This window comes from Cyclopterus lumpus, chromosome 5, assembly GCF_009769545.1.
Source record: "Cyclopterus lumpus isolate fCycLum1 chromosome 5, fCycLum1.pri, whole genome shotgun sequence".
NCBI classification, from domain to species: Eukaryota; Metazoa; Chordata; class Actinopteri; order Perciformes; family Cyclopteridae; genus Cyclopterus; species Cyclopterus lumpus.
In genome coordinates, this window is record NC_046970.1 from 16898325 (window position 1) to 16926187 (window position 27863).

General features: G+C 40.2%; 1 protein-coding gene across 4 annotated transcripts in view; it reads right to left on the reverse strand.

Annotated features, from left to right (window-relative positions):
* The window catches only part of LOC117731395 (kazrin-like), an 89011-nt gene that overhangs the window by 55533 nt on the left and 5615 nt on the right, over window positions 1–27863 (reverse strand). For 3 of the 4 annotated variants that reach the window (XM_034533726.1, XM_034533729.1, XM_034533728.1), the window contains exon 2: window positions 17328–17485. In XM_034533726.1, coding sequence (XP_034389617.1) covers window positions 17328–17485 — 158 coding nt within the window. Of the gene's footprint in view, window positions 1–17327; window positions 17486–25402; window positions 25474–27863 lie in introns of those variants that run through there. The other variant, XM_034533727.1, reaches the window with a different exon arrangement.

The window sequence follows — 27863 nt, forward strand, 5'->3', positions numbered from 1 at the left end:
CAGGACAATTATTACAGTTACTAGAAGTGACCAGAATTGGCATGTTTGATCGCATCACATGTTAGCAGATCATTATCACCGTCTAGACGGTCACATCAGCGTCCCCGATTAGTGCACTGGCCCTGATTTGTAGCTGATTATCAACAGACAAACGTAGCGCTTTTCTGTAGCACAGAGCGGAGAGCAGGGTCATCTTCACTTCTCGCTTTTCACAGAAGAGTCCCGTTACTCCAACGCAATTTGTTTTGTTATCAAACCACCGAGTTAAGTCTTCATTCGTATGAAACCACTACCACAGTCTGCTTAGTGCTCTGTGAGGGCTTTTATACTCTCAACTGTGGAATGCGAGGAAATGAATGATTTTGGGGTCAAAGGTCGGGATATGTCCCAGATATATACCAATGACCAGATGAATACTATGAGGATGTATAATTGTGGCGCTTCCAAAACACACAAAGTCCCCCTCTGTCTGCTCAACTGGACTGAAAGCATGTTTGTACATAACACAGACTTCAGACCAGTGCAGGAACTTGGTTGACTCCTTTAAATACCCAGTGCTCCCACCAGTGCTTTTATGGATTTGGTTCACTTTTACAAACATGGCCAAGTGTTTGTGTTGTTAGTTTGCTCACTTGTTTGATGCTATTAATGGGAAGTTTAATTAAGTGTGCCGAGGGTGTGCAGTTAAAAAGAGGTATTGATAAACAGTCACCATGACTGTCTGCCTGGGTTAATTGAATATCGACTAATCCTCTTTGCACTGGAATGCTTTCCATTTTTTCCCAATAGCAAAGTGATATAATGCCCTGCTCAACTATTTATACGGGCCTTATCAGGGACCTGGGGAAAATATCCACCTCACTCTACTAGACTTACTAATGTCCATCAAATGCTATTAGAAAAAGAAAGCTAAAGTGCCTGCAGGGATTGTGAGTACTGAGTAGTTATATGTGTGAATAGAGGAGCTGGAGAAGATGTAACATTGAAAACTAGAATAAAAAAAGAGGGTGTGAAACGTGTTATCGCGTCCACATTATGTATTTACTCGGTGAATAAATCATTAATCATGATTCATAGAATAATTTATATCTTTGTGGCGATGTGAGAGCAGGAATATCCATCACAGGGATGACTTGACTTTCAGAGCTCAGCAATGGGAACAACTCTGTTCACCTGCTGGCACACAGTGCAGGGTATTTAATAGTTTTAAAAAAGACATGTGACTGGTGTTTGCAGGTGAACTAAAAGGAAACTCCCAAGGGTGACTATGAACTGGATGGTAAAATGCACAGTAAGGTCTTACACTGTGGCTGTCCTTTGGGACTGAAGACTGGAGATACATGAGTTACAGGACAGATCAACTAACATAGTCACATGCTACTGTTGCCACATGGCCATCACTGTGCAGCAAGACGGAAGACAGGAAGACAGAAATTAGTGTCCTTGTATTTGCCGTCTGCATGTCCACTTTCCCTGATTCCATGGCACCACATCAACCCCCCTCTATTTATCATACAGGCAGTAAACATGTATTAAATGGTTATCAACCCAACAAAATGTCATTGTTAGCAAATAAAAGTGTTGTTTACTGTACTTGTGTCTAACTATAACCCATACTGCGGTCACCCATAAGTGGAGGGTGGTGTATTAACAGTTTGTTCAAAAATTGTTGACTAAATGATTGGTAAAAGTAAAGCATTACTGTAAGGTTCACTATGGTATAATCTACAAGATACGGTGAGACAATACCACTTCTGTATGTCAAACCATCAGATTCGTTATATGCTGTTAATACAGATTTATATTATGGCTCTAAACACAACATTGGCCATTACTACATTTTTTTCTAAAGTTAATATGGCTCAAATGGTAGCTTGACCGGTGTCAATAAGGTAATTGCTCTTGCAAAATACATATTTTTAATTTGATTTCCAAATCAAACCCCCTGGTTTATGATTAGAGCTGCTCTGAAATTGAAATACTTGAGGTTCATACCTTGGTCAAGTAGTTAAGGCCTCTTTAAATGAATTGGTATTGATGATATCAAAATGTATTCCATTAGGAATGAAGCCTCTTAAGCAGACTAAAGCCTCACTGGATGGCTATATTACAGCACACTGCTAACATTATGTATGTTTATTCCAGATAGATATTTTACAATGTCTGTATTAGCCCATAGACACTAGAGCTGCTCTGAATCTAACCCTTTACAGACAGCAGTTTTGAATTATAAATATCTTTGTCAAAATGTACACTCTGCTGGGTACTGAAACAAGACAGCGGGTTTCAGGACTCATTATTCTGGAAGAAAAGCAACACACTCTCTGCCAACATCAAAGTGTACAAGAGTTTTGATTCTCTACTTGTAGACAGGTAAATTGGCATCGTATTTGAATCTTACTTTGTCCATTCACCAGCAGTGGTTTGTGCGAGTAAAACCGCACTGAAAAAAAGTGCTGCTTCAAAAGAATGAGGGCGAGTTTGAGTGAGTGTATCGAATCCGTGTCAAAGTAAAAAATTAAAACAACTGTTTTTTTGTCCCACTACCACCTGCTTCATTCGCCAACATTCTTGACAAACAAGACACTGAAAAAAAAACTGAACAAATTGGCTTCTGTTAGTTGGATCCATATTGCACCGCTTTCCCACAGCAAAAAAACGCAGATTGGTTGATTGCTTTTGTTTCCAAAAGAATATGGGCTGATGAAACATAAAAAAGAGCATCAAGCATGCATTCCTTGACAGCGTATACAGGAAACTATAGACTATAGAAAGCTGAGTTTCTGTCACTTACAGTTAGTTCCCTGCTTTGAATGTTCACAAAGAATGCAGATTCATCAAATGCAAATCTCACAGCTGGAGGAAAATAAATAAATGGTTATTTATGTCTGTGTAAGTGACGAGGAGAGAAAAGCCTTTTGCCCCAAGTGGTGACACACAGGGACAGAGGGGCATTGATGGAGTAAACAGTAAATGTCAGGGAGCGGAAACTCAACTCTTTTTCTCTCTCTCTCTCTCTCTCTCTCTCTCTCTCTCTCTCTCTCTCTCTCTCTCTCTCTCTCTCTCTCTCTCTCTCTCTCTCTCTCTCTCTCTCTCTCTCTCTCTCTCTCTCTCTCTCTCTCTCTCTCTCTCTCTCTCTCTCCGTTTGTTTTGCAGTCATCTTTGGTTTCACCACACTGCGTAAGTTAATGCAGCTATAACCAGTAGTTCTAAATGAACAATGGATCACATGACTATATGTAACATAAAAGGTGTCCCTTCAGCTCTACCGAGTGTATTTTAACTCACTATTTTGGTTTTACTGCCCACAACTTGCTGTTTTGGTTCACTCTCTCCGCTCTCATCAGTGTTGTTTTTCGGCGATACATTCCCAGCACCAAACAGCAGAATAACAACATTAGTGTACATAGTGGAACAATAAGCAGCTACAAAGCCATATATTGCCTTCAGGAATTGGTTGAGAGCAAAACAGAGCTCTGGTCTTACATTTGCCAGGTGGAAATAAGCTGGCTGTGTAAATCTGCACACATTGTTTGTATTCTCTTTAAATTGTATTTAGAGCTTCCTTAAAATGTTCAAGTTTTTTATTCTAGTAGTCATTTTTAGTATTAAGCATCTGAAACGAGACACTTGATCATAAGGAGTGCTTGTCAGCCTTTTAAGCCAAGCCATCAAAAGCCCCCGTCTGCAGTCCAGTCAGCTTCTGATGTCGCTACATGCACTGTGGTCTTTAATCACTGAACGCTCACTCAAACCGTCAGCAATCAACAGTTTATTGCACAATAAAAAGCAGCAGCTCATTTCCTCATCTGCAGCTCAAACTCTGGCTTTTTGAGGCTGGTCTTTGGAGGCTAAGATAAGGAGAGACCTGGAGAGAAACACCTATTATCAGTTGTCAAACTCAGCACGTCTGTCATTTCCAAGTTCCACTCCAACACCTTGCAGCTGTGTCCTTCTCCCATCTCTGATAGCCTGGTAATAATAAACAGTTCGACAGTCCCTCCACTTGGAGAAAACGGTCGACAGGGTTGCGGATGAAGTGCAGTGCCAGAGGCCTTGATGAGGATGAAGATAAAGCCGTGTCTGCAGGACTCTGAGGGAATTGAAGGGAGAGAGAATGCAGGGAGGAGGGTTTAGCTATGATTAACTTCAAAACCTGAGGGATGGGAAATATGTGTTGGATGATGGAGAATAAAACTGCAGAAATTGCCATTCCTCCACTCTATCGCATGCTTTCTCTCCACAGAGATACTTTTTTTCGCTTCTTGCCGCACTTCCCCTCGGCCTCACTTCTGCACCCTGCTGACTATTTTCTGTCATTGCCTCTTCTCCTTGTGTTCCTAATAATGCCTCGGCCATTGCTGTCCGTCTGCTGAATTCCTCTCTATCGTGGTCATACTTTGGTCTTCAACATGTAGACATGCAAAGCTGAATATTGCAGTAATTTCTCATTTCCTCACCCTTATTATTCTCTGCTTTCTACTGCAGGAGGCACTATCACACATTGATGTTGAGAGAATGCGAGATGTGCCTCTAAAGCTCCAGCGGGAGATGGAAAAGATATCTAACAGTGTTATAATCATCACCATAATTAAAGTAATTTGAATGAATCCCAGTAACATGGAATTGTTGGAGTAGCTAGCGGCAGCTTTATCAGTGTCCTGATTCTAGAAAAACAGGTCATAACTATTGACCAGCTGTTCAATGGAGCTGTCTCTGGGTGATGCTACAAGAGGGTATCTCTCAAGGTAAAACATTTTCTACGAACATTTTCATCGAACCTCATTGCCAAACCTTCCTCCATCCATCTTTCTTTCTTTCTTTTCTCAGAGCAGCAGAGTGATTTTCAGAGGGCAACTGCAATGGAAATCACCCTTACAGAGCTCTCCCTGTTGATTTATGATATACGTTTAGTTATTTATTGGCTAATCATTGCAGGCTGCTGAGAGCAGGTTAGAGTACACCTCCCGAGACAACTGGGCGAGCCTCGGATAAAGAGATGAAGGGGCAGGACTGCTGCCAGACTTGTTCTGTGAATAACAGAGAGTTTGGGGGATGCTTTTTTTTCAAGGTTATACAATTAATCGCCAACTAATGGAAGAAAAGAAAATCATGTCAAGAAGTAGTTTGACGTGTTGGGAAATAAGCATATTTTCTTTCTTGCTGAGAGTTGACCAGATTGATACCCCCCTCATGTCTACATGAAGCTCCAGCCAGCAGCCTGTTAGCTTAGCTTAACACACAAAGACTGGACTGGCTGGAATGGCTCTGTCTAAAACTAATAAAATACACTACACAGCTCACAAATAACACAATACATCTTGTTTATTCATATTAACTGCACAGATATGCAAGTGGTGTCGATCATGTCGAACTATGGCTTTAAGTGGCCAAAGCTAGTGAACGGTATACAGTAACAGATGCAACAGTCCATTTACACTGCAGTGAAATTATTTTAGTCGAGACCCAACAGGAATTTTCTGCACCAAAGAAGACCACTCCCAGGTTAAATGTAGAACTGCAGGCAAATAACTGACAGACAGGTTTAGGGGGGGGGGAACTGTGCAGTACTGAGGACAGATTAATCCATATCTGACGGAAAGCTGGTACAGTGTATATTGATAAGGAGCTTATCCTCTTGTCGGTGTGTGTGAAGGCACATCTGCAGAGCCTATTGATTGAGAGACTCCTCTTACTTTCATGTGTTCCCACTCTAGAGGACCGTTCCAATGAATAGTAACACCAGAGACAATCACTTCATCACCGCTTCATTGGTGTTTTTATCCAGCTAATTTGTATGCACGCCAATGCACTTTTTCCATTTTTTTTCTCTCCCAAATGACATCCTCAGTCCCCTTCTTAGCAAAAATGCCTATTGAAAGCAGGAAAATACTACCCCCTACCCCTGTCCAATTACTGTCTCGGTAATGTCTTTAAGTGCTACATTTTTGCAATGGATCACTAAAATAATCTAAATGTTTAAAAAATGGATAATGAATTTCAAGTCGCTGTGTTCTGGGATTTACTTTATTTTCAAAAGCTAATACTACAGGATATGAAACTTGTTGAAACAAGTGGGGAGAAAGATAAATAAGGCAGAGTAATGGAAGGGCACAGTGAGCGTAAGAGAGAGGCGAGGTTGGAGTCAAAACATGTGAAGTCATTTATTATATTTCAACATTTATCTCTGCGAGAGAGAGCCGAGTTATCAGAAGGACTAAATTGAAAGACATTCAAGCGTGCAGTAGGAGTAAGAGGAACACTGAAGAACAGACCGGTGCAAACGCTCTCAGTATTCCAGGCTCAGCCTACTGTTCTGCATGAAGGACCTTTCATGCACATACTGTATATGCACATATATGCCCCCCCCACCCACACACATATGCACAAGTAGAGATAGCTCAAACATTGACATGCAAAAGCAATTAAGCGCAAGCCACAACAGTGCAGAAGAAGTGCCAACCTGACAGCAGGACTTTGATCATTTTAATTAGAGTAATATGGCTGACTCATCCACGAATATAATTGAAGGAAAAGGAGGTTCGTTCTCCTGCCTGAAAACCTCTTTTAGACTGTGACAACAGTTAGAGGGTACGACTACTTTACATATGCGTTAGTGCAAAAGGGCAAAGCACTTATGCAAATGTATTTGTAGAGACAAACTGTGCTGATGAGATACTTTTGTATTATGTCTTTTATTAAATGGCTCCAACTAATTCTAATTGTAAATGTATGTGATTTAAATGTGTTTAATCGGCTGGCTCCTGCAGGAACCAGGAATTGCATTAATCTGCATGCAATATTAAGTTTGTCTGAAACTTGTTTGTCTCAGGGAGTTGAGCTCTTGTAAGGGATTATAACAGGGTATTAATAATAAGATCCATGGAAAGCAAAACAATGAAAAGCAAAATTCTGTTTATAAAAAATTTGCATTTGGGCAAACTAATTACCATAGTATCATTTTACAGTCATGCTGAATAAATTAATATGCTCCAGTGACTGTCCCCAAACAGAGTATCTTTGCAGACATGTCCCGGTGTGTTTATTAGTATTGGTGTGTATGCATCTAATAAGACTTTGTTTGAGACATGTTTGGGTAAAAATGTCTGCTGTCTTGCTATGTGTGATTATGGCTGGGAGATGAGAAGAAAATGGAGACAAACACACGGAAGAAAGAAAGAAGAGGACTAAAAGAGTATTTCTTCATCCACAATAAAAGGCAGTATGTTTACCAAGGACAACAATCACGTTGGACTGCAATTCTTCAACAGATCAAAATCATCTTTCATTACACAAGCCATTGAAAACATAATGGTCATCCTGCTACTCCCTAAAGAGAACATTCATCCCTAAACATAAACCACAGGTGTGATGGAGAGGCTGGAGAGTACAGTGAAGGGCTCTTACACTTAAATAACAAGCAGCAAAGATGGTACATCCTCTGTTTTCAATTGCATGCCTTTGGATGAATACATGTTCTCCCTACCTTACACTGCTCAAACTCATTATAATGTCACTTATAATCCAAACAATGTGATGGAACATGTATTAAAGTAAAGTAAACTGTAAAATGTCACCTATAAAATGTTTGGAAAATCTGCATAATATTCATAGAATTGCTAAATTCTTGTTGAAGATCTACTCCACTAAAAGTTCAACCTTACATTATCTCTTTCTCCAATAATTTCTTCAGGACTACATTGTTTTGCCATAGAAGTTTTAAAAGAAATTGAGTGTTACCTTCTTATACCTCAGACTGCAGGGAGGTTGCAAAGTGTCTCCTCGTTATGTTGATAACAAGACTAAAATCACCATAACATGCTCACATTGACATCCACCTCTTATACAAAAGCCTAAGTATCCACAATATTCACTTGTAAAGTCTACAGACTACTGAAAAAGAAATCAATAAGAAGCAGCGGGTTGGTAGATGTTTAGTCATATAGAGCAACAGCTCTCATCTTATTCCACTGGAAGGTCCATTTTCAAAACAGCTCCTGTCCAGATCAAACATGGTGCTATTTGCGACATCACAAGCATAACTGGTTTCAGCCGAACAGACTGGAAACCTGCTGAGCTACATTTAGCAGGAACCTGGGAAAGGTTCGGAAACATGAAAAGAAATAATAATATAAAAATGTAAATGTCCAGACTGAAAAATGACTGAATCCAAAAAAAGACCGTAATAAGCTTCTGATGACTTACAAAGAATAAGAAGTAGCATCCTGGGAGTTAAAATACAGAGATCCTGAAGTAACATTTTCATTCATCTTAAAGGGAATTTAGACCTCAGGCTAGACTCCTTGGTCATGTACAATACATAACTGAAATATTGAGGCCGAAGAATAACAATTACAGCTCTTTCAAAAGCACCTGCCTGGAATTTTATGTCAGGGTTGAAAAAGGATAAGTATCACATTCAAATATCTTCTGTGGAGTTCATTAAAATACCATCTGCTCACCAAAAAAACAAACATCACAAAGATTCACGACAGAGCAGAATTTGGAACTGTAAAAAAAATTTTTTTGAAAGATTCAGTAATCTGGCAACAGTGATGCATGATTATGCATGCTGATAGGCTGATAGGATGGAAACGTGAAGCAGTCAAACTTACAATAAGTGGTGAATCCAGGCAGAGCAAAGCCACCAGCCGCATCACACACTAACAAATTCATGAAGAACCGAAGGGGCGCGTAAGAGGATTCAGAGTTGAGGAGAGCAATCGCAATCATGAATACTAACAAGGTTGGGGAAGAACAGAATAGCACATTAAGAACATGATTCATTACACAAGAACGTATATGGCACAATCACGATGACTGCTTCCATTTGTAATAATAATAAGCTTATAGAAACATACCGAAATTAGGTTTTTCCGTGATGAGCATTTGATCCTATTTGCTGCATCTACACTTTGTCATGCTTGCTCAGCAAAGCTTTCCGTTTGAATATTGTTGGCCTCTTCATGCATTTAGCATGTTGTCTTGTTCACAGGAAGTGGTGAGACGAAGCAGAGGAGTATTAATGGATGAGAAATATGGAAAAGGGGGGAACATTCGGATTAGGGCAGAGTGAAGCATGGTATCATGCAGAGCACAAACTAAATATGAGAGACCCATGTCTGTATTTATTTATATTTAGTTACTGTACGGGCACAGGGAATCATATACTATTGTGTGGGGTTTGCCTGCTGACTGTTGTAGCACTGACTTTATGAAGACTTTGTGTCAGAAATTATAGAAAACGATGTGAAAAGTTGTAAAGCAAAAATCTGAACTGTAATATTCACACACATGAGCAGAATGTGAAGTCGGAGATTTTTAGTGACGCACATGTTCTGAAGGTGAAATCAGTGAAGAAATATGAACCAATCAGAATTAATTCAGCCTTCACATTTTTGTCAAAATGTTAAACAATGAAGAACAGTGAAGCTGTTTAAGCCACAGTGAGATGAAAACTTGTTTTTTTTATCAAAGTAATACATTTTCAAAGTCATAACAAAATCACAAAACGTTTTGTATCTTAATATAAAGAAATGGTGTTTACACCCAGTGAAATAGCTGTAATGTGTCAGCTCCCTAATCGTGTGTAGGTGTAAATAAAACAATGCATCAATTCTAGAATAATATAAACACTTTTTTTTTGACAACATTGTTCTTATGGATATTGCTCATGGGAACACTCACACCAGCATGTGGACAAAATGGTATGGCTGTATTATTTAATAATTGTCTTTCTCTCCATAAGTGAGACCCCATTCCAATAAATCCATTAAACATGAAATATATCAAACTGAAATTGAAAAATACTTCCAAACTGCTTTTATATAAAGAATTTGCTCTCTAAAAGCTAGAAGTTAGGGCTGAAACTCTAGCGGAAAGGAAACTTTTGAAAGATAGTGTAGGTGTTTTTCACAGAAATCAATGATGGCTGAATTCCATTTAGCCGCTTTGATTTCAGGTTCCTGAAGTTATGCAAGCCGGCCCAATGCCACTCACTGGGACACTTGAATGGAACGGCGCCATCATTAGGGTTGGTAGTAACACTTTTCCTACTATGACAAGTCAAAATGTCTGCTGAGAGAAAGGTATACTGAAGAGGACTCAGAATTACAGACTACCCAGAATGCCTCAAAGTGTGCAATCGAAAATAAAATGTGAACTACAGTGAACAAACCCAAATGTCTTTTGGGATTTCAGCAGTTAGACCTAATCTGAGGGTGATTTTATAATGACCACCTGGTGGCGTACTCTTCACAGGGCAGCAGGACCCACTGGACATTGTAATGCTGGGTAAAGGGGGTAAGAGGGGTAATCCGAGCACCAGAACTGAAAGCTGGTGGTCTAAAACACCCTGCACCTCTGATCCTGATTTCAAAGGCGGGATTACATCCAGCCTCTCTGTTTAATTGCATTACACCAGATTACAAAACCAGATTACAGGATGGAATGGTGGGAGAACATGAACACTCAATGGTTCAGATGATAAGGATCAGAGGGGGCAAGCTTCATGATCAATACGATGTGATCACTGTATTTGTGTTGTATGTCATCACTGTTAAAACATACAGTAAAACTCCCAGAGAGAGAAAATAAAGATTCTATGAACATATAAAAAAAGATCTCAAATTCTGTCTTGAAATCTTTTATTGTCATCCAGTGTTGTAAGATAGTAGCAATGGTAGCCATCTTATTTATACCTCCAAGTTAAACATGTCAGGTTCATGCAAAACAAAACTGCAAAAAAGTTAGCCTCTTCTCTTATATTTCCTTTTAATAGTGGATATAATAAGTACATATACTTGTTTATTGCTTATTGTTTATTGAGTGAATTTTTGTTCCCTCTGGTAAACAGTTACGCATGTGCCGGTTTCCAATACCCATACTAACATACTATTTAGTATGTTAGAAAAAGATTTAGTATGGCCCAATACGTCAAATGCAGTATGCCAAAAATACCACGATGTTCCACTGCATCCAGTGACATTTTCCAGTATGCAAGTACTAAAAGTATAAAGACAATGTATGTGTCCGTTGTACAATATAGTGAATATTTTTGAATATGTCTGTACTGCATCACATGATTGTTTGATGCCTTCATTTGCGGTGCAAAAGAAGAAAAAAAAAGGACAATGCTTTTTCGCTGAGTAATATTCCCGTCCTGTGTGAAAGTACTCAATAGTTCGAAAAGATAAACTTATGTGCAACTATAAACAAATTAATAAGAATAAGTAAAGGCCTTCCGGATGAAGGAAAGTTACAAGCATTTCACAGCAGCGAAAGTTTTCAAGGAAACGTGAAAAATAAAAGAGCACCAGTGAAATTATTCGTGGCCAACTTGAAGGTGTTCACTAAAATAAAAAATGGTGTGTTAAGCAGCTCTGATATGCTGCCTGCCTCAACTCTTCAGAGCGATTACTTCTGCCAGAGAATCAGATAGAAGGGAGAGTCATTTATATTTCCTGTAACACCCCACAAGCTGTTGAGGTAGGGAGCATTTAAATCTTGTCTAAGGTCAACCGGGAACTCAATGGCTTTGATAACAAGTACCGGTATCCCATCTTTGATTTTACTCTCTTCTCGTCCGTGCAGAAATCCTGCGTTTGAAGGTTGTGCAGAAGGTTTTAAAGTAAACAAGACGACAGCGAATAACTGATGTTCAGGATCAATGTTTAAGATAACGGAAAGAAAAGGCACACCAATGTCACTCTACGACACATTAACGTCTCTAGTCACGTCAGCTGTGAACACAGAAGCGGATGTTTTCTCATGAATCATTCAGGTTTCAGTTCTGTGGAGGCGACTGCGGCAGCAGCACCACAAAGAAGCTCACCTGAGGCTGAATGCTAAATAATGGACTAATAGATGAGTTTTCTTTTCTCTGAATGACTCAAAACAGCAGAGACCAGAAGGTGTGTTCACATATCTTCTGTGAAAATCTCTCCACCAACTTTACGCTTTCTGTGGTTGACGGAGTAAGTCCCAGGAGGACAGGAAGCCAACACTAGACACTTCTCCACATCAGCCAGACACAAACAACCCCACAACAAAAGGGCTGCAAAGAGCACAAACAGGCCGTCACTCAAGAGGAAATTAACAGGGAGAGAGGCCTTTCCATATCACCCAAACTCTCTCCGAAATTGAGGTGAACACCTTTGCGCAGCAGAGAGATGCGAGTACTGATCCGGATCAGCTTTGTGACAGTGCTCAGGGTTTCCATAGAAACATGCGCACCCTCCGAATACGCCACCTTAAGCATCATGAACTGCATCAACAGATGGTTTTCTGGAATAGCTGAAGAATGATGAAGTCTCACAATCTGGCATGCATCATTTCATCTGACGGAGGGCACATTGTCATCTCTAAAAATATCCACAGTGAAAGTTTGAAACCGATCAAAATTTGTTTGATCGGATTAGAGATTACCGGGTGTGACTAATAATGGGACGGGGTCTGGGAAGAAAGAAATGAAAGTGTCTGCCTCATGGCATTTGGAAAACAATCTCATATGTCATTCCATATGAGGAAATATATATCTACAGACATTTTATCCTGCACTCAGGTTTGCCATATAGCTGTGACAGACGTGTTTTGAAATCTTCTCTGCAGTCAGCGCCAATATAGTCAGTTGAATGCGTACTCATTAATCTTCCTTGGTTCCCTTGGTATTTCTGAGTGGGTATAAATGTGGAAACTGGTGAGACACTACCCCAGCTCTTTGATGTCCAGCCCACTTCAGCTCGCACTGTAAAACAAAAGATGTAACATTGAAATACAGTCAAAGGATTAGGGATGGCCAGATTTCCATACAATAGGGTCAAAAAATCTGCCTCAAAATGAGGCATGAGATGAAAGCTTTGGTTTCTCCGTGTTCAAACAGGCAAAGATACTTACAGAACAAAGACAGCTGCCCATAAGGAAGATGGCGGCACTGAGACTCAGAATGGCTGAATATAAATTACAGAAATCTATTGCAGGTTGTGGCTACACTTTTGCTATAATCATCCTTCTTTCACTATCTCTCTGTGTCAAATCGTTTCAAAGCTCATTATGTACCAGATCTGATCTGATTCATGTTCTCACTAACAACTGCAAGATGACTCAAATCTCTCCTGTTGTTGGATTTGTTTCACAAAATACAAAAAACATTTTGTCCAGAATTGCATGCATCGACTTTTTGTTCTGTTTGTGGTTTCTGTATTTATATAAAGTTGGAGTTTTCTTCTCACCCTGTGAGAGCGGATCAGATCAGAGCAAAAAGCCTTTTGAAATAATTATTGCAAGCGATCTCTGCCACACCATCACCAGGCCGCCATTGTAGCCCCGCTGACTCCAAAACCAAAGTAGCTAATGCAGTGCAACGTTCCACCACATCAATTCACAGCTTCCACACCCTCTGGAATGCGTTTGATTAGTCACCCGAGCACAGCATCGGAGACATAAATAATTCATCTGTGCAAATGACAAATGAGGCAATCAATTCTGGGACAGCATTCAAAGAGAAACTATTCAAATCCCCTCTAAATTAATTTTCTGCCTTTTAGTGGCCGTGGACTTGAAATTTGAATGCTGTATTCATCAGATGATGTATTTAACCTGATTTTCACAAACTAAACCGTTTGGTGTCAGAACATGTTTTCAAAAGATAGACATACAGTAATAAAGGTTCTAGGTTTCTTGACTGACGGTAAGCTTTGGAGAGTTCTCTCAGACCAGCAGTAAAAGTCTGCACCTCTGGCAGCACTTACTACTGGACATCAGAGAGTAGACCAGACCTTAAGATAAGAGGAGAAGAGAAGGAGGACTGAACTAATTTCATATTCCATCTGACATCAGCAACACTACTCTCGACATGAATGCAAAATCCTTTGGATGAGGCGAGCTCCTCGATGTGAGATGAGATCACACTTGACTTTGACCTCTGAGATCAGAGAACAAAGAAATCTGATGCATAACCTGCCAACAATTATGTTGTCTGTCTGGTGCCTGAGTGATGTTAGGGAGCCTGAGAACTCAATCTTGCTGCTCTGATAAGGTGAATAAAGTCAAAAGATTAGTGTTGTAGTGTTGAATCTGAACCCGGTATCAAACGCAATTTTGAACATTAATCCTTTCAAACATTATTGTATCTAATCCAGTTTAGGTTAGGTTCACAAATGAATACAGTTAGAAATAAACTGAATTGTTGTATAATCAGCTTTTGCTTCATAATCTGGATTATATTATATATAACAAGAAAAGGCAACATTTTCTGTAGGCTTGGTGCTGATATGAACTGCTCTAACCAGTTATCGCTGCAACATTCAATTCAGTTTCTTTTGTATAGCCCAATATCACAAATTACAAATTTGCCTCAGAGGGCTTTACAATCTGTACACATACGACATCCCTGTCCCAGGACCTCACATCGGATCAGGATAAACTCCCAAAAAATAACCTTTCACAGGGAAAAAAGGGAAGAAACCTTCAGGAGAGCAACAGAGGAGGATCCCTCTCCCCGGATGGACAGATGCAATAGATGTCAACATCTAATTATAACCTAACCTGAGTCTTAAACCACAACTGAGGAGGTATTATACAATAATAGAAACTCTGTTCATTCGCCTGATTAAATAGAACTTCTTTCAGAATCCAGACACTTCCAGTTTGGGACACACAATCTTTCTATTGGATTTGTCTGTAGCCTCAGAGTAAACAAACATATCACCCTAGCAACTGTCAGTCAGATGTCAGCACCGCCTGCTGATCGGTTACGTCCTCCGACAGTTCAGAGCAGCAAGTCCCATCTGACAGAGGCCTCGTCTCTGCAATCCTTCAAAGAAAGAAATCTGCCAACATGTAAAGGTTGTGGATGCACCGTCTGACACAAACATGGCCAACATGCAGAGAAATCTGTCACGCTGACGTGTCTGAGCGCTTCACTTAACGTTGAACTACTAACTTTTTTTGTACAACTTCTTGGGGAGATAATCGGCACTTCATCCGCGGCTGAGTTTCCTACTCATCAATCACCTCCCAATGCTGTGTTCCTGACTAACAGAAAAGACTGACTGCAGGCTGACAATCTTTCATTCCAGCTTTACAACTGAGCTGACGTTAAAAGCAATGGCCTTTTACTGAATTACCTTCCCTTTAATCAATGCCACAGCGGAAGAGAAAATATCTCCCAGAGAAAGGAGGAGGGACTCCGTATCCATCATGCACATCCATGATGGTGCTATTGGATGACCCAAATACATCACGAAGTCAAGATGCATCTGACATCCTGAAAAATGTAGAAATGTAAATAAAAGGACAAATTGAAGCAACAATATAAGGATGAATTTTCCTCTCATCTGAAGCTTTTGGTAAACAAAAGAAATTTCTTTTAAAAGGTTTTCTATATTCAGAGCATTTATAAAGCAACAAACAACTATGACATTTGTCTGCACTGACAAATAAAGGACTTATAGCTGCGAGCCGCCAGCTCGGCCATCGCCATGTTGATAGCAGTAACTCTAAAGAAACTACAGCTAGGACTTTTGGACAGAAACAAGCATTTCCGTTCCATGGATCCTGAGGATTACTCGGAAAAAAGGTTGCCAAAGCTTTCACAGAGGTTGTGCTGTGGGCAAATCTTTTATTTAAGTTCAGGGATGAACTCGATGTGGTTTCAACCCAGAGCCGAGGTCACAGTGACGTGGGCAAAAGATACACAACAGTACATCTCTGTTTTTTCTGTCTTCATTGGAAAGTTTGAAAAATACAGAGTGAGAGGAATAATGGGTCATTGTAAACTTAACTACAGTGAACAACTGATAAGGACAAACATGGGTCAAGCATGGAAAGTTGCAGTCCAAGTTTTTTTTTAGAAAGACTGAGAAAGTTTTGACCAGACAACAAAAGTTCATTTTCAATAGTTGTTTTATTATTTAGATTTGTCATGCACTAATCATTAAAGTGTTCAAGTCCGTTTTCTGTACATAATATTTCCCAAAATGAATTGGATTTCAAAGTCTTCTGTGCACTGCCAGCAAAGAAATTCTGGAGAACTACTCAAATATGTATTGATTTTTTAAACACAATAACAACAGATATTTTCTTGAATGAGAATGATTGTAGAAATGGGAAAAGGGAGGGAAAATTTGATACGACAAAAAATGTTTTTGTTATAACTGAACAATTAAAAAAGAAAAAAATATCTATATATATTTATTTATTTACTTCTCTTTTCTGTTGGCAGCAGTCTGCTCAATAGACCAATCATAAATCTATGGGGACATACATCAACTTCTTAACCACTCTAACTATAATAAATGCAAATATAATGTCATGTAGAATTAAGCACGATCAAGCATGGATAATGTCTTTAAAATCCTATGATTCAAGTGTTTGAGTCAAAAGCCTGGAAAAGGAGGCAAGATTGACTATTCAACTGATATTTATTTCTTCAGTATTACATAGTAAATGTTTTTTTCCAGGGATTAATGCATTTTGTTGTATGTAGGTCTGAAGATTTGATTGTGAAAGTTTTATTCATGTCAGGACTCAGCCAGCCGGACTCCCTCCTCAGCCCGTTCACACAGTGACACCCGGTACCTCAGAGCGCGCTGCCAGGGAGCTACGGGCTTGGAGGCGGGGACAAGCCAGGGGCGCTCCAACTCACACCTGAAGCCACTCAGCTCGTCCCACGGCTGCAGCTCGTCAGCTCGTTGTATTCGGGGGGGGGGGGGGATAAAGATCAGGACTGTCTGTGTTGACGTTGCGAGTTCGTGCCATGATGTCTGTGGACTTTCCTCCTTGTGTCGTCACTGAACTTTCCCTCGTGTCTTTGCTGACTTTTTTTGTGTGGAGTATTTTCTTGGATTTTTTGGGGTTTGATGTTCGATCACCCGTGGACTAAGGGGACACTTTGAGTTTTTTGTGTTTCTTTTCTAAGCGACTTGTTGTGCTCAATAAACTACGCCGTGTGTTCGGCTAGAACTAAACCTTGCTGTTGTCGTGCGCTTGGGGTCAGAGACAAACCATAACAATTCATGTTGTTTTGTAACCCCAATTGAGCTGTATGTATACACAGTTGTATACATGACATTATAAGAACAAATTAATTAATTATTTCACTCATCTGACTGTTGGCTAAAGGTTCACAGCAACCAAAACAACTGACAACAATCCTAAAGCAGTCAATTCCCATTGAGCATCAACAGCCCACACTGAGCAAGGCAAAAGGTGTTGCTTCTGTGGACCTCCTTGAAAAAAAAGTAAACTAAAGCTAAAAACCTGTGTCTTAATCAGAAGGACAAGCATGCACTGAGTGACCTTTGACCTTGAGAGGGCAGAGGCTGTACCTGAGCATCCACAAGCAGGTGTCTCATCAGAGTCATGGATTTCCTCAAGGTGTCTCTCTCTCCAGGAATGAAGGCTGTGTCCTCGTGAGCCAGGTTACAAGGTCTGGTCACCATGAACTGGGCAATCTGGTCGTTCAGGCTGTTGAGAGACTGGACCGCTGCAAAAGAGGCGAAAGGAGAACTTTAACACATGACAGTCCATCTAAACTTTGTTCTACTGCCATGTTGGGCGAGGAGCTCCAAAGACACTTTCCTCTGCCTCAAGTGAAATGTTCTGGATTACACTTCCTACATCCACAGCCACAGTCGAGCGGCCTCCATTGTTCTCTTCAGAATAATCCCTCTTTTGGACAAGAGGGGCATCATTAGGCTAAATCCATTACCAAGACACAGAAACTCACACTCAAGCCATCGTGTAATCCATTTTTTTATGGAGAGAGTCCCAGAAATAAAAGTCTATTCTGTTTGGTTTGTGCGGTCAGAGGCTATATCTACACAATGTGGAGCTCTTTGGTCTTTGGTCACAGCTCGTGGGTGGTAATATAAAAATGTCTGATCAATACTGTCAAAACCAGCCAGCAGTGGTGATAGAGGAGTATTTTGTCAGAGCAGCCCAGCAAACGAGGAAACATATATAGTAGCTAAAATACATAACATGAGCATCACAGCTCATGATGCAGTTTACAGTTACCGACACGATCACGAGCAGCGGCCTGCTACAGAAATTACTCAACTCAACACACGAAGACAAGCACAGACGTTTATCTTACATCTATGAGATCAACAATTGCAAGTTTGTGATTGATTGATTGAAACATGGTAAACACACAGTGCATGCTCACTTTTGCAGAAGTAATTTCAATGTAATCAGAAGCATTCACATTCAGCTGGTGGTAATGTCTCAATGATTGAGAGTGTGAGACACGTAATAGTGTGATCAAAGAAACCAAAATGGTAGGTTCAATCTAAGTGAGATGCTTAGAAAATGATGTCCAAGACATCTGGAATATTTCCATCTGATGGAAGTCGTTTTACTCAGTGTTAACATCATATAGTGTCAATGAAGTTTTGGAACTAATAATAATAATAATAATTGATCCAACTTCTTTAAAACTACTGCTGGGTATTCAAAAGGTTGAACTGTATGTTAAGGGTTTTTCATTGTTGAGATAGATGACGTGTTTAAATGTTTTCTTTTTTCTGACTATGAGTCAAAAACCCCAAACATATTCAATTCATGGTGATACAAAACAGAGAAAAGCACATCATCTTCCCATTTGAGAAACCAAAACTAGAAAATGTGTAGCATGTTTGGGTGATAAATAACTACATGAATGAGTTGTTGATTCAGTGAACTTTAGTGTCTACATCAGTCTCTGAGGGAATAGCATGTTTGAAGGAGGTCAGGACACTCGCTCCAAGTCAAGCGTCACTTTCTCACACACACAACACACATCAGAGGCTAAGAGGTCAATCTGGGGCGAGTGACAGAGCGACTGAGGCAACGTGTGACTCACTGACGACAGTCAAGGTCGGCTTATCAGCAGAATGATCAAAGATTTATGGCCACACCTTCGGCTATTTCTCCTGAACCGCGGTAGCATGCAAAAAGAGGCATGTTTACGAGCACACAGCAGCTCTGCAGGCAGCGCGACATACATCAAATCATCGCACGGTAGGTGTGGGGGGGAATAAAATGTTTACGAGAGAGGTCGGCAATTGGATTCTAATTTCACATTCAACATTTACACGGTGTACCTCTCTGCCCCAAAGATGGCCAAATGCGTCAGGTAATGGCACTCTGGTGCTGAAAATGACACGTTGTCAAACTCTGAGAACAAACACACCCTCTTCTCCACTTTCAATTTATACCGAATACATCCCATCACACACTGATATATGATGGAGAAGGTGGGTGGCTTTTTATAAAAGCAATGCTACTTTGCCTATATGTCAACATACCATATTACAATCAAAATGCCACCGTTCCCGGCCAAAGCCATAAAGCCCCAGAGAGATGTGACAGAAACACCATGTGATGCTCTATTTGTTAAACCTTTTATAATTGATTGCTGCTCACTCGTTAAATTACACCACATGTTGAAAATCCAGGCAGCTGATCAACGTTTGAATTTATTTCAGCAATGAAAGTACACGTGCACCTCTCCACCACCTCAACCTGCACGTTTAATACTTTCTGGTTGGATCAAACCAGACGAGGCAGCAGCACAATCCTCTGCTGAGAATATGTAAGTGAGACATCAAACCGTGTTTTCACATTCAATCAGATACAACTGTGAGTGTAAGTATTAAAAATGGGCAGGTGAAGCTGAAGAAGATTTCAGGAGAGGAATATTGATGAAAAAAAATCATAGATTATTGTGAAATACTTATTTCCGTCCATCTGGAGTCGGGTAAATGTTTGCTTACTTTCTATGTATTCATTTCTAGCACCTTTTAAACTGCATGCATGGACTCCAGAGGGTATTGAAGTGTCTAAATTGGGTATGAAATGTTATCAAAATATTATTATCTTCTCTACACACAAATAGAGCACAGACATGAAGGAAATACAGCCATAATACAGTATATTTACATTTACATTACATGTCATTTAGCTGACGCTTTTTATCCAAAGCGACTTACAATCATGTTACATTCATACACTGTGTGGACACAGCAACAGGGAACAACTCAGGGTTAAGTGTCTTGCTCAAGGACACACCGACTAGGGCGGGGATTGAACCTGCTAACCACTGACCCACAGTCGCCCAGATTTAAATAGATGTACAGTATGCCTGTGAGACACTAAAATCTAAAAAATAATTGAATGTTTTAAAAATGTTTTTCTAAGCTTTTCTCTACATGACATAAATACATTTGCAAAGTGTATTCACAGATGAATAGCCAGAGATTACTGTATAATAAAAAGTCTATCACTGTGTATTTACCACACAGTAAAAAGATGTGCATGTACAAGATCTCCCCCGTCAGGTCTGTATTTCTTAACATGTGTATTTTGTATGTAAAATGTACAATTATTCAAATCAGAGGGGTATTGTGTTTTTTGTGAAGCACCCTCCCACACACAGGTGGCTCAGTGCTGCTGGTGACTGTGAGATGTGGACAGCTCGTTAGAATCTTCAAGAACAAAACAACATCAACAAGGACCTCTAATGAGGCATGTTGGGGTTTAGTCAGGTGGCACAGTCCTTGTGAAAGGAGAATATAATAAAAAATAGAAGAATAAAAAACACCTCACTCAAAAAATGCAATTTTGTCTCAGGGAAACAATATCCAGGTCCAGTTTCTCTATGTGATTGGTGTGAATTTGCAAAATTGAAACAAATTTATACAAGGGTCTTTCTTTTAACTTTGTGTGGTGGAATACAGTAAAACATATCTGAATGAGGCCAGGCAGCTGTCCCACCATGAAAGTGTGATGAGAAAAATATGTAAATGGCTCTTTTGCTTCTGCTCGCTTTGGGGACTCACTGTTACAGCCAGAGTCACCGAAGTCAGGCCGCCTGTGCCAAGGCAATTTGAGGAAGCTCCAAGAACTTCACACTTCGAGCCCAAAAGACAGAGAGTCGGATGAAAGGATGGGGCAGTCTGTGAGACTCTGAGGCAATCCCAAGAGACAGAGAGAGAGGGAGAGAGCATGGCTACAATTTATTTACACTGATGCCAGATAAATACACGACACAATCTTGTTGGGGACAAAAAAGTCTGTATTGACTAACAGGGGTATAACAGCACCGCAAACGTTCATTTCACTGTAAAGCTTACGCGGGGATTTGGACCAACCAATTATAGCTGAGCAAAGTTTGCCATAATGACTTGAATCCCTCTTTGTATCTGACAGCATCAACACCAGTCTGTAACGTTGGACACTTCCCCCCAAAGGAATACTACTCTACTGAGCGTTGCAAACATGTTACTGCATGTTCCGCAAATCATTTTTATCCCTATGTAAAGCATGTGCGCCACCCTTCGCTACAATGTCACGCTTCCACAAACTGCATTTGATCCTTTCCCTCTGGCTAGTGTCCACTAATTTTGGATGCAGAGCAGATGGAAGCTTTTGTGTGTGACAAGCTTTGTCTGCCTTTATGGGAAAAGCTGGGAATGTGTGAACATGTAGCGCATAATTGTGACAGTGGATTTAGAGAGATTGATCTCTGTGGAAAACAAACTACATGGGTTCTGGGTGTCTTTGTGCTATTGTGTTCCCCCAGAACTGAAGCTAGGAGAAATCAGAGAATCTGCCCAAAACAACAAGGCAGGGACAAGCTGAGGCAGACAGCCATGCGTCTCTTCAGCGTCCTTCGAATCCACATTTTATTCACATTCACACACAAAGCAACGAGCATGTTTTGGCTTGTTTAGAAACTAACCTGTATCTGAGTGGATCAGCATCCAGACAATAAACTCAGTTACACCAGCTGAGAAGAATATCACACACCCCTATTGAGCATGTGTTGTGTACCCTGCTTTACTGCATGTAATGTGAGCAAGCAGAATACAGATTTATGTACAATAGGCTTTGCATTAGCCAGAGAATCATCAAACTGGTCAAGTCAATTCATCACTTGTCTCTCGCAATCGGCCTCGACCAAAGGGAGGGACTGACTGACTGTCAATAGCATAGCAACAATATACATGAAAAGTCACTTGATCGTTTACTCAACACAAATATTCTAGAATACTTCAAATTGTACATTTATCTGCATAATTTGACAGGATATGTGAATCATTATCCGTATGGAAGTGACCTCCATCATAAAAGCCATGTTTCTGTTCACAGATGTTGTATTGGTCAAATCTTGTATTAAAGACATTGTCTTATCTGCATCTGCAGAATGAAAATACTTTCTTTTTTTTTTTTAAATGCATGTCAACTAGAGCTGGGAAATATATTCATATTATATTCTATTCCTGCTTTCATAGGCTGCATTACAGTAAATTGATTATAATACTGTTCTAGCTGAAGTATTATTTGTCTGAACCACTTAGTCATATACCCACATGATGATGATTATGTAGAAACAATCTCATTGTGTAAATATGTTGTCAAAGTACCAAGTAAGAAAATTATGACTTAGAGAGCCGCCCAGTGGAAAACCTGCTCTGCCTGCAGATCCTCCAGCACCGAAGTGTCACCAAGAAACACCAAATCTAAATATGATAACACCAGAGCGGGAATACATTCCTCACATGTTTTTTATACATTGCAAAACCGTTTTTTGCAGCCTAAATCAAGGATTTAATTAACCTCCCTGCCTCAAGTTTGTTAACATATAAACACACAGGAATCTAGTTTGAGTTTACAATTCGAGAGCATTCTAATTAACTCCAAGACAGACTTGCATATGAATTAAAACAACTCAAGGCAACACAACTGACAAATGAAGTACAAAAGGTTTTCAAACCACCACAGACACTGTGTAGCTTCGTCGGATTGCAGTTTGGCAGTAGACTGTTGGCAGTTGACAAAAACAGATGATGATGTTGTTGTGTGGAAACATCAAAGCATCCACCAAAAGTGTTACCACAAAGTCGGACACTCATTTTTGTCTAAAATATCATCGTATTGCACTTCCATAAGGTTGTGGGACTTGTCAGAAGCACGTTAAAGAGTTTTCATAATCGAAGCACCAGAAGCAGAGTGTAGTGACTTTAAGTCCCTCGTATGGTTCAAGCTTCAAAAACTAAACTCCAGTTTGTAATGAAGGCAGATGTCATCTTTCTTGTGGGTGTCCAAGCCAAAATGGAGATGTTCTCAACCTTAATTAAGCTTCTCCAGCTAATATCATACAACTGTTTTCACAGACTGAGTGGTACTAATCCTGACAGGGTTATGTATGGAAGCATGCAGACAGGGTTATCCACATTCTTTTGGCCATGTAGTGAAGACGAGCACAGACTATTTCTCACATCAATCACAAATCGTTATGATGTAATTTGTGATTTGCATATCTGAAAATATCAGCTACGGGCAAACAGATCAAACTCTCCACTCTGCACATTAACCTTGAAGGTTTCCTCCTCATCAGTCGGTAACATTATCTTCCAAGGCATCTTTGAAAAATCTCTAATATACTAATATATAAGTTTTCCTTTCATGTGTGAGCTGAGGCGAAGCCCTTTGAAACCCATTGGGATGGAGAGAGCTGAGTCTCACTCTGTCATCCAGCTCTCCGGTTTGGAGGCAGGAACTGCAGGAGTGAATTCATTTTGCCCACAGCAACATTGCCACCAGCTGGTAGCTTTGATATATGCTGCAATAGAAATGTACCTGTAAATGTGTCTTAACTGTCTCACTGAAGTGAAGCAGTGACATAGACGGGCAAATATATCGACCCTTCAAAACATCTGCCACTGCCTCCACCAAGTGAGGTCATCAAGATATTGCAGAGAAGTGATTGCAAAATCACACTTTTTAAAAGAGTGTTAAATATTTCATTATGGTCAACGTTTCATTCATATTAACTTTACAATTACAGAACTCCACAAATTGCATTTTTAACAATCAAAATAAAAATGATCTCTAAAAAATATCAATTCTAACAATAGTCAATTCTGTTCTCCCCAAAACACTGTTAGTGATGTATTATTTAAACATGGTCTTTGATCCGTGTGCCACCTAGTGAGAAGAAAAAGAGATCCACGCAGAGCAATCCAGGTTTCTCTTTCTTCCTTTGAGTCAAAGACTTTAGAAAAACAAATCTCAGGAGGGCCGCTGAACCACCGGCTGAACATAAAAGCCTTCAATGGCCCTTTGATAATCTGCCTGAGGCCTCCACTTCAACACTCAATGAAACCACTCGGAGAGGATTGTGGCTCTGACTAAAATGTCTCCACTCACACACAGGTAATTAATTTACAAAAAGGAGCAGCTCTCCTTTACATCAGGTGTAATGGTGTGTGTAATGGCAAAAATAGGCAGGTAACTGTCTACACTTGCAAAAAGGTCAGGGTTCAAGAGACTGACTTCTCAAATTATTTAAATGGATTCTGTGGGTGATAGGTTAATTCATGTCATGAATCCGTGCATCCGTGATAAGTCTATTGTCAAAGCTTAATTAATTTTCGAAGCAGAAGTAAGTAAATGCAACGCAGAAAGGAGTGAAATCCTTTAAGAGCCGTGTATAAGTGAAAGGGAATAAAATCCACCCCTGGGTCTTCTAACATCATTGTTTGTTGTTTTTCGGTGCAATGTAGGACTCACTTCATTTTAATTCAAGTCTGATGTAACTGCTCTGCAAATATCTCAAGATGTCACAGTGTCATAAGAGGCACATATGAGTTATATGACATATATGTAGAGACATAGAAAGCACAAACTGGCGCAAGAGCAAAGGTGCATTGCTAATAGCTGTTTTCAGCAGCAACAACAAAGCATGAAAATGAAACTTTGAAGATACAACTGACAGACAGCAGAGAAGAAATCTCTGCATCAGCTGCGATAAAGAGAGGAAATATGGGTCCTCTCGTCATCTCCCAGAGTTTGGGTAAACACAGCTTGTTAGAGCAGACCTGTGTGAGCTCAAACATGACATTTCAAAATCCAGAGGCTGCACGCCGGAGTGCCTTTTTGAAAGCCGGGGCTACAAGCGACACTGGTGACAAGGCTGCAGCCAATTAGGACTGTTTGTGAGCGAGTGTCTGTACCTGTCTTTCAGGGCGGATGCAAGTGGGTCAGAGCTGCAACATATCTTTGTACCGGAGCACACCGGCAGGTAGCACACAACATACACACTTCAAATGAGACAGATGGGGATTAAACAGCTGAACTTCAAATTCACTTCAATATGGGGTGACGGTTCTGAATCCATTAGAATTATTAGCCACTTTGATGCTCAAAATTCAATTTCAGGGCAGGTTTCTAATAGTAAATGAGCCAATCTGAGTTCAGGCTGCAGGTTTTAGCCACTATCATTTATGAACACGTTCCTGTGCAGGTAAACAACTCAAGTTCAAAGGCACATCAACTCCACATTTGAGCAAGTTAGACATTATTACTGTGGGGAGAAAAATGTTGCCGCCATATTTCGTGAGTTTTTTCCACTTACCTCTCACATCAAACGCTGGAAACGTCGGAAAGGAGAGAGCTAAGCGTTGTTTAATGATGCCCAGCATGTCTCTCCAAGTACACGTCTGTGGAAGACAGCTCAGACCAGGATGACATCAGAGTTGTGATGCAAAAAGCACTTGACATAATTGCTGGTCGGATGCAGTTGTGAACCAGGATGGAGCCTCTGCCTCTGACATATAGTCTGTGTTCAAGGTCGCTGATCTCAGCTCTGTCCACAACACACACAAGAGGGTATAAGAACATGAAATATGTATGCTAAAAATCCATGGAGCAAGCTTTGAAGTCAGTTATGTTAGGAGACATTCATTTTTCTGTGTCTCAATGTTGGTCCACAAAAAGAAAGAGATTTGAAGACGATTATGAAGCCCATTTTTCAATGTTTTCTGAAATCTACAGACACAAATTAACAAAATAAAAATTCTTTCCACTAGTCTGAAAATAACTAATTAAATAGTCATTAGTTGCAGTATTTAATAAATGTATTTTATATAGTGATAAATAAAGGTTGACGCAATTCCTCTTTTGACTCGATTTACAAGGTTATGTTAATGATTTATGTTTTCTGCGCTTGATTTTATTGTACTGATGCACAGGCCATTTGGAAACAGATGACGCCTGGTTAATTATCTATTATTTCTGTAGAAATAAAAAATGTACTTGCTAAATGATATACCTAATTACTAAAACATTCACTTTCCACGAAATATTTACCTTATTTGCTACGCCAATATGTAAAGCCTTACTCCACTAGTCATATTTATCATAATTTTTTTCAATGTGGCCTGTATCGGATGGCTTTGTTAGCATAATATGTAAAAACTATGGTAAAGTTAGCCAGTCCTAATGAGGGAGGGAGGTGTCATTTTTTGCACTATAGTGTGTGTTTAGATTGGTCAGGAGAGGATATTTGTATCCTGCTCATTTATTCTGGTGGCTAAAAGAGCAAAGGTGAAGAATGTGGAGCAGTGATGCTGTGCCCAACAGGTGCTGCAATGCTTTAATAGATTATAATGAGAATGGTCGGTCATTCACACATTGACTCTGAATGCTTAGCATCAGTCTGAAAGGGAAGCAAGAGGTAATCAATAGGCTTAAAGAAGCATCCTCACAGCGCTGCAGGCTTATGTAGAATTCACCAGAGACAGTTATAAGAGCATTACATGTTTGACATTGGATCTCAGTGAGGCGTTGGCTCTGGAGAGTTTGGTGTCAGTAGCAAATCCTCAAACAAAAACTAGCAGCTCATGTAATGTAATTTGACAAACTATTGACTCTATACCGCATTAAGACAGACTCGAGTACAAAGCAGGCATTGAGCCTGATAACACGGTGGTGGTTGGCTGGTTGTCACACACACATGGACATCAAGACACTCATCTGCAGATGTACAAACTCATTTCGCAACGTTCTTGTAAATTCGTTCCTACAGAATGATGGAGTCTCTTCAGGGTGTTTCACAATGAGCCTTTTCTGAAGAAGAGTCGTTTATCACGAGCTCCGGTTGATTCAATGCCCTTAGTGATGTCGCCATTTGAATTAATTTAACTCCTGTCTTACATGCACACTCTGAACACATCTAAAGAAACTCTCAGAATTAAGTATATTCCTCCCTTTGTGGTGCATATTGGTATCATGCACAGTCAAGCTGCTCACTCTGCAAGCACATCTGAATCACAAAAAATGTAGCTCTTCTCATTAGCTTTTACACTGTCAAAACATCACTGAACTGTATGTGCTTAAGTAAAATGTGCGTGTCTCGTTCTTCGCTGTAATTCATAGAAATATCCCGTAAGAACTTCCAACTGAAAGTCTTGATCTTTCATTGTAACATTGACGTGCACACAGTGTGCACCGTCACTCCCATCCGTGCACGGCGTGCCCTGCATGTTAAGGAGAAGCACCCGGGAGAATAGGCTATATTTCATCACCACAGGAGCGTTCGCACTAACTATTGATGCAAATTTATACAGAGCATGGCAGATTCTTTCTTTCTGCTTCCTGCATCTCAGTGCTGTAGTGCAGTGAGGGATGAGAAGTGGGATGTCTAATGGAATAGTATAGTACACGCTGAGCTGTAGAACAAAGATGTAGCATTTTTTTAGCTCAGGTAGCTCCCGTTAGCTGCAGCAAGGTGACAGTTTTGCAGATTAGACTTTGAAATTAATTTTCTATAAATCTGTGTAAGTTTTCAATTTGTGTTTACTGTTATCGTGTCCCAAGCCTCTGCCCCCTGCTCCTCCTCCTCCCTCTCTGTCTCCGTCGGCTCTGTGGTGCATTGTAGAAGATGAACACAGCTTGTGTCTGCAGAGGGCTGAACAGTGTAACTAAAAGGTTTATTGTGGGCACGTGGAAAAAAAGAGGCCAGCAGTACTGGGCACGGAGAGGCAGATATGCAGAGTCAGCAAACACTCAGGTGGACGGTTCAGCGATGCAGAAAA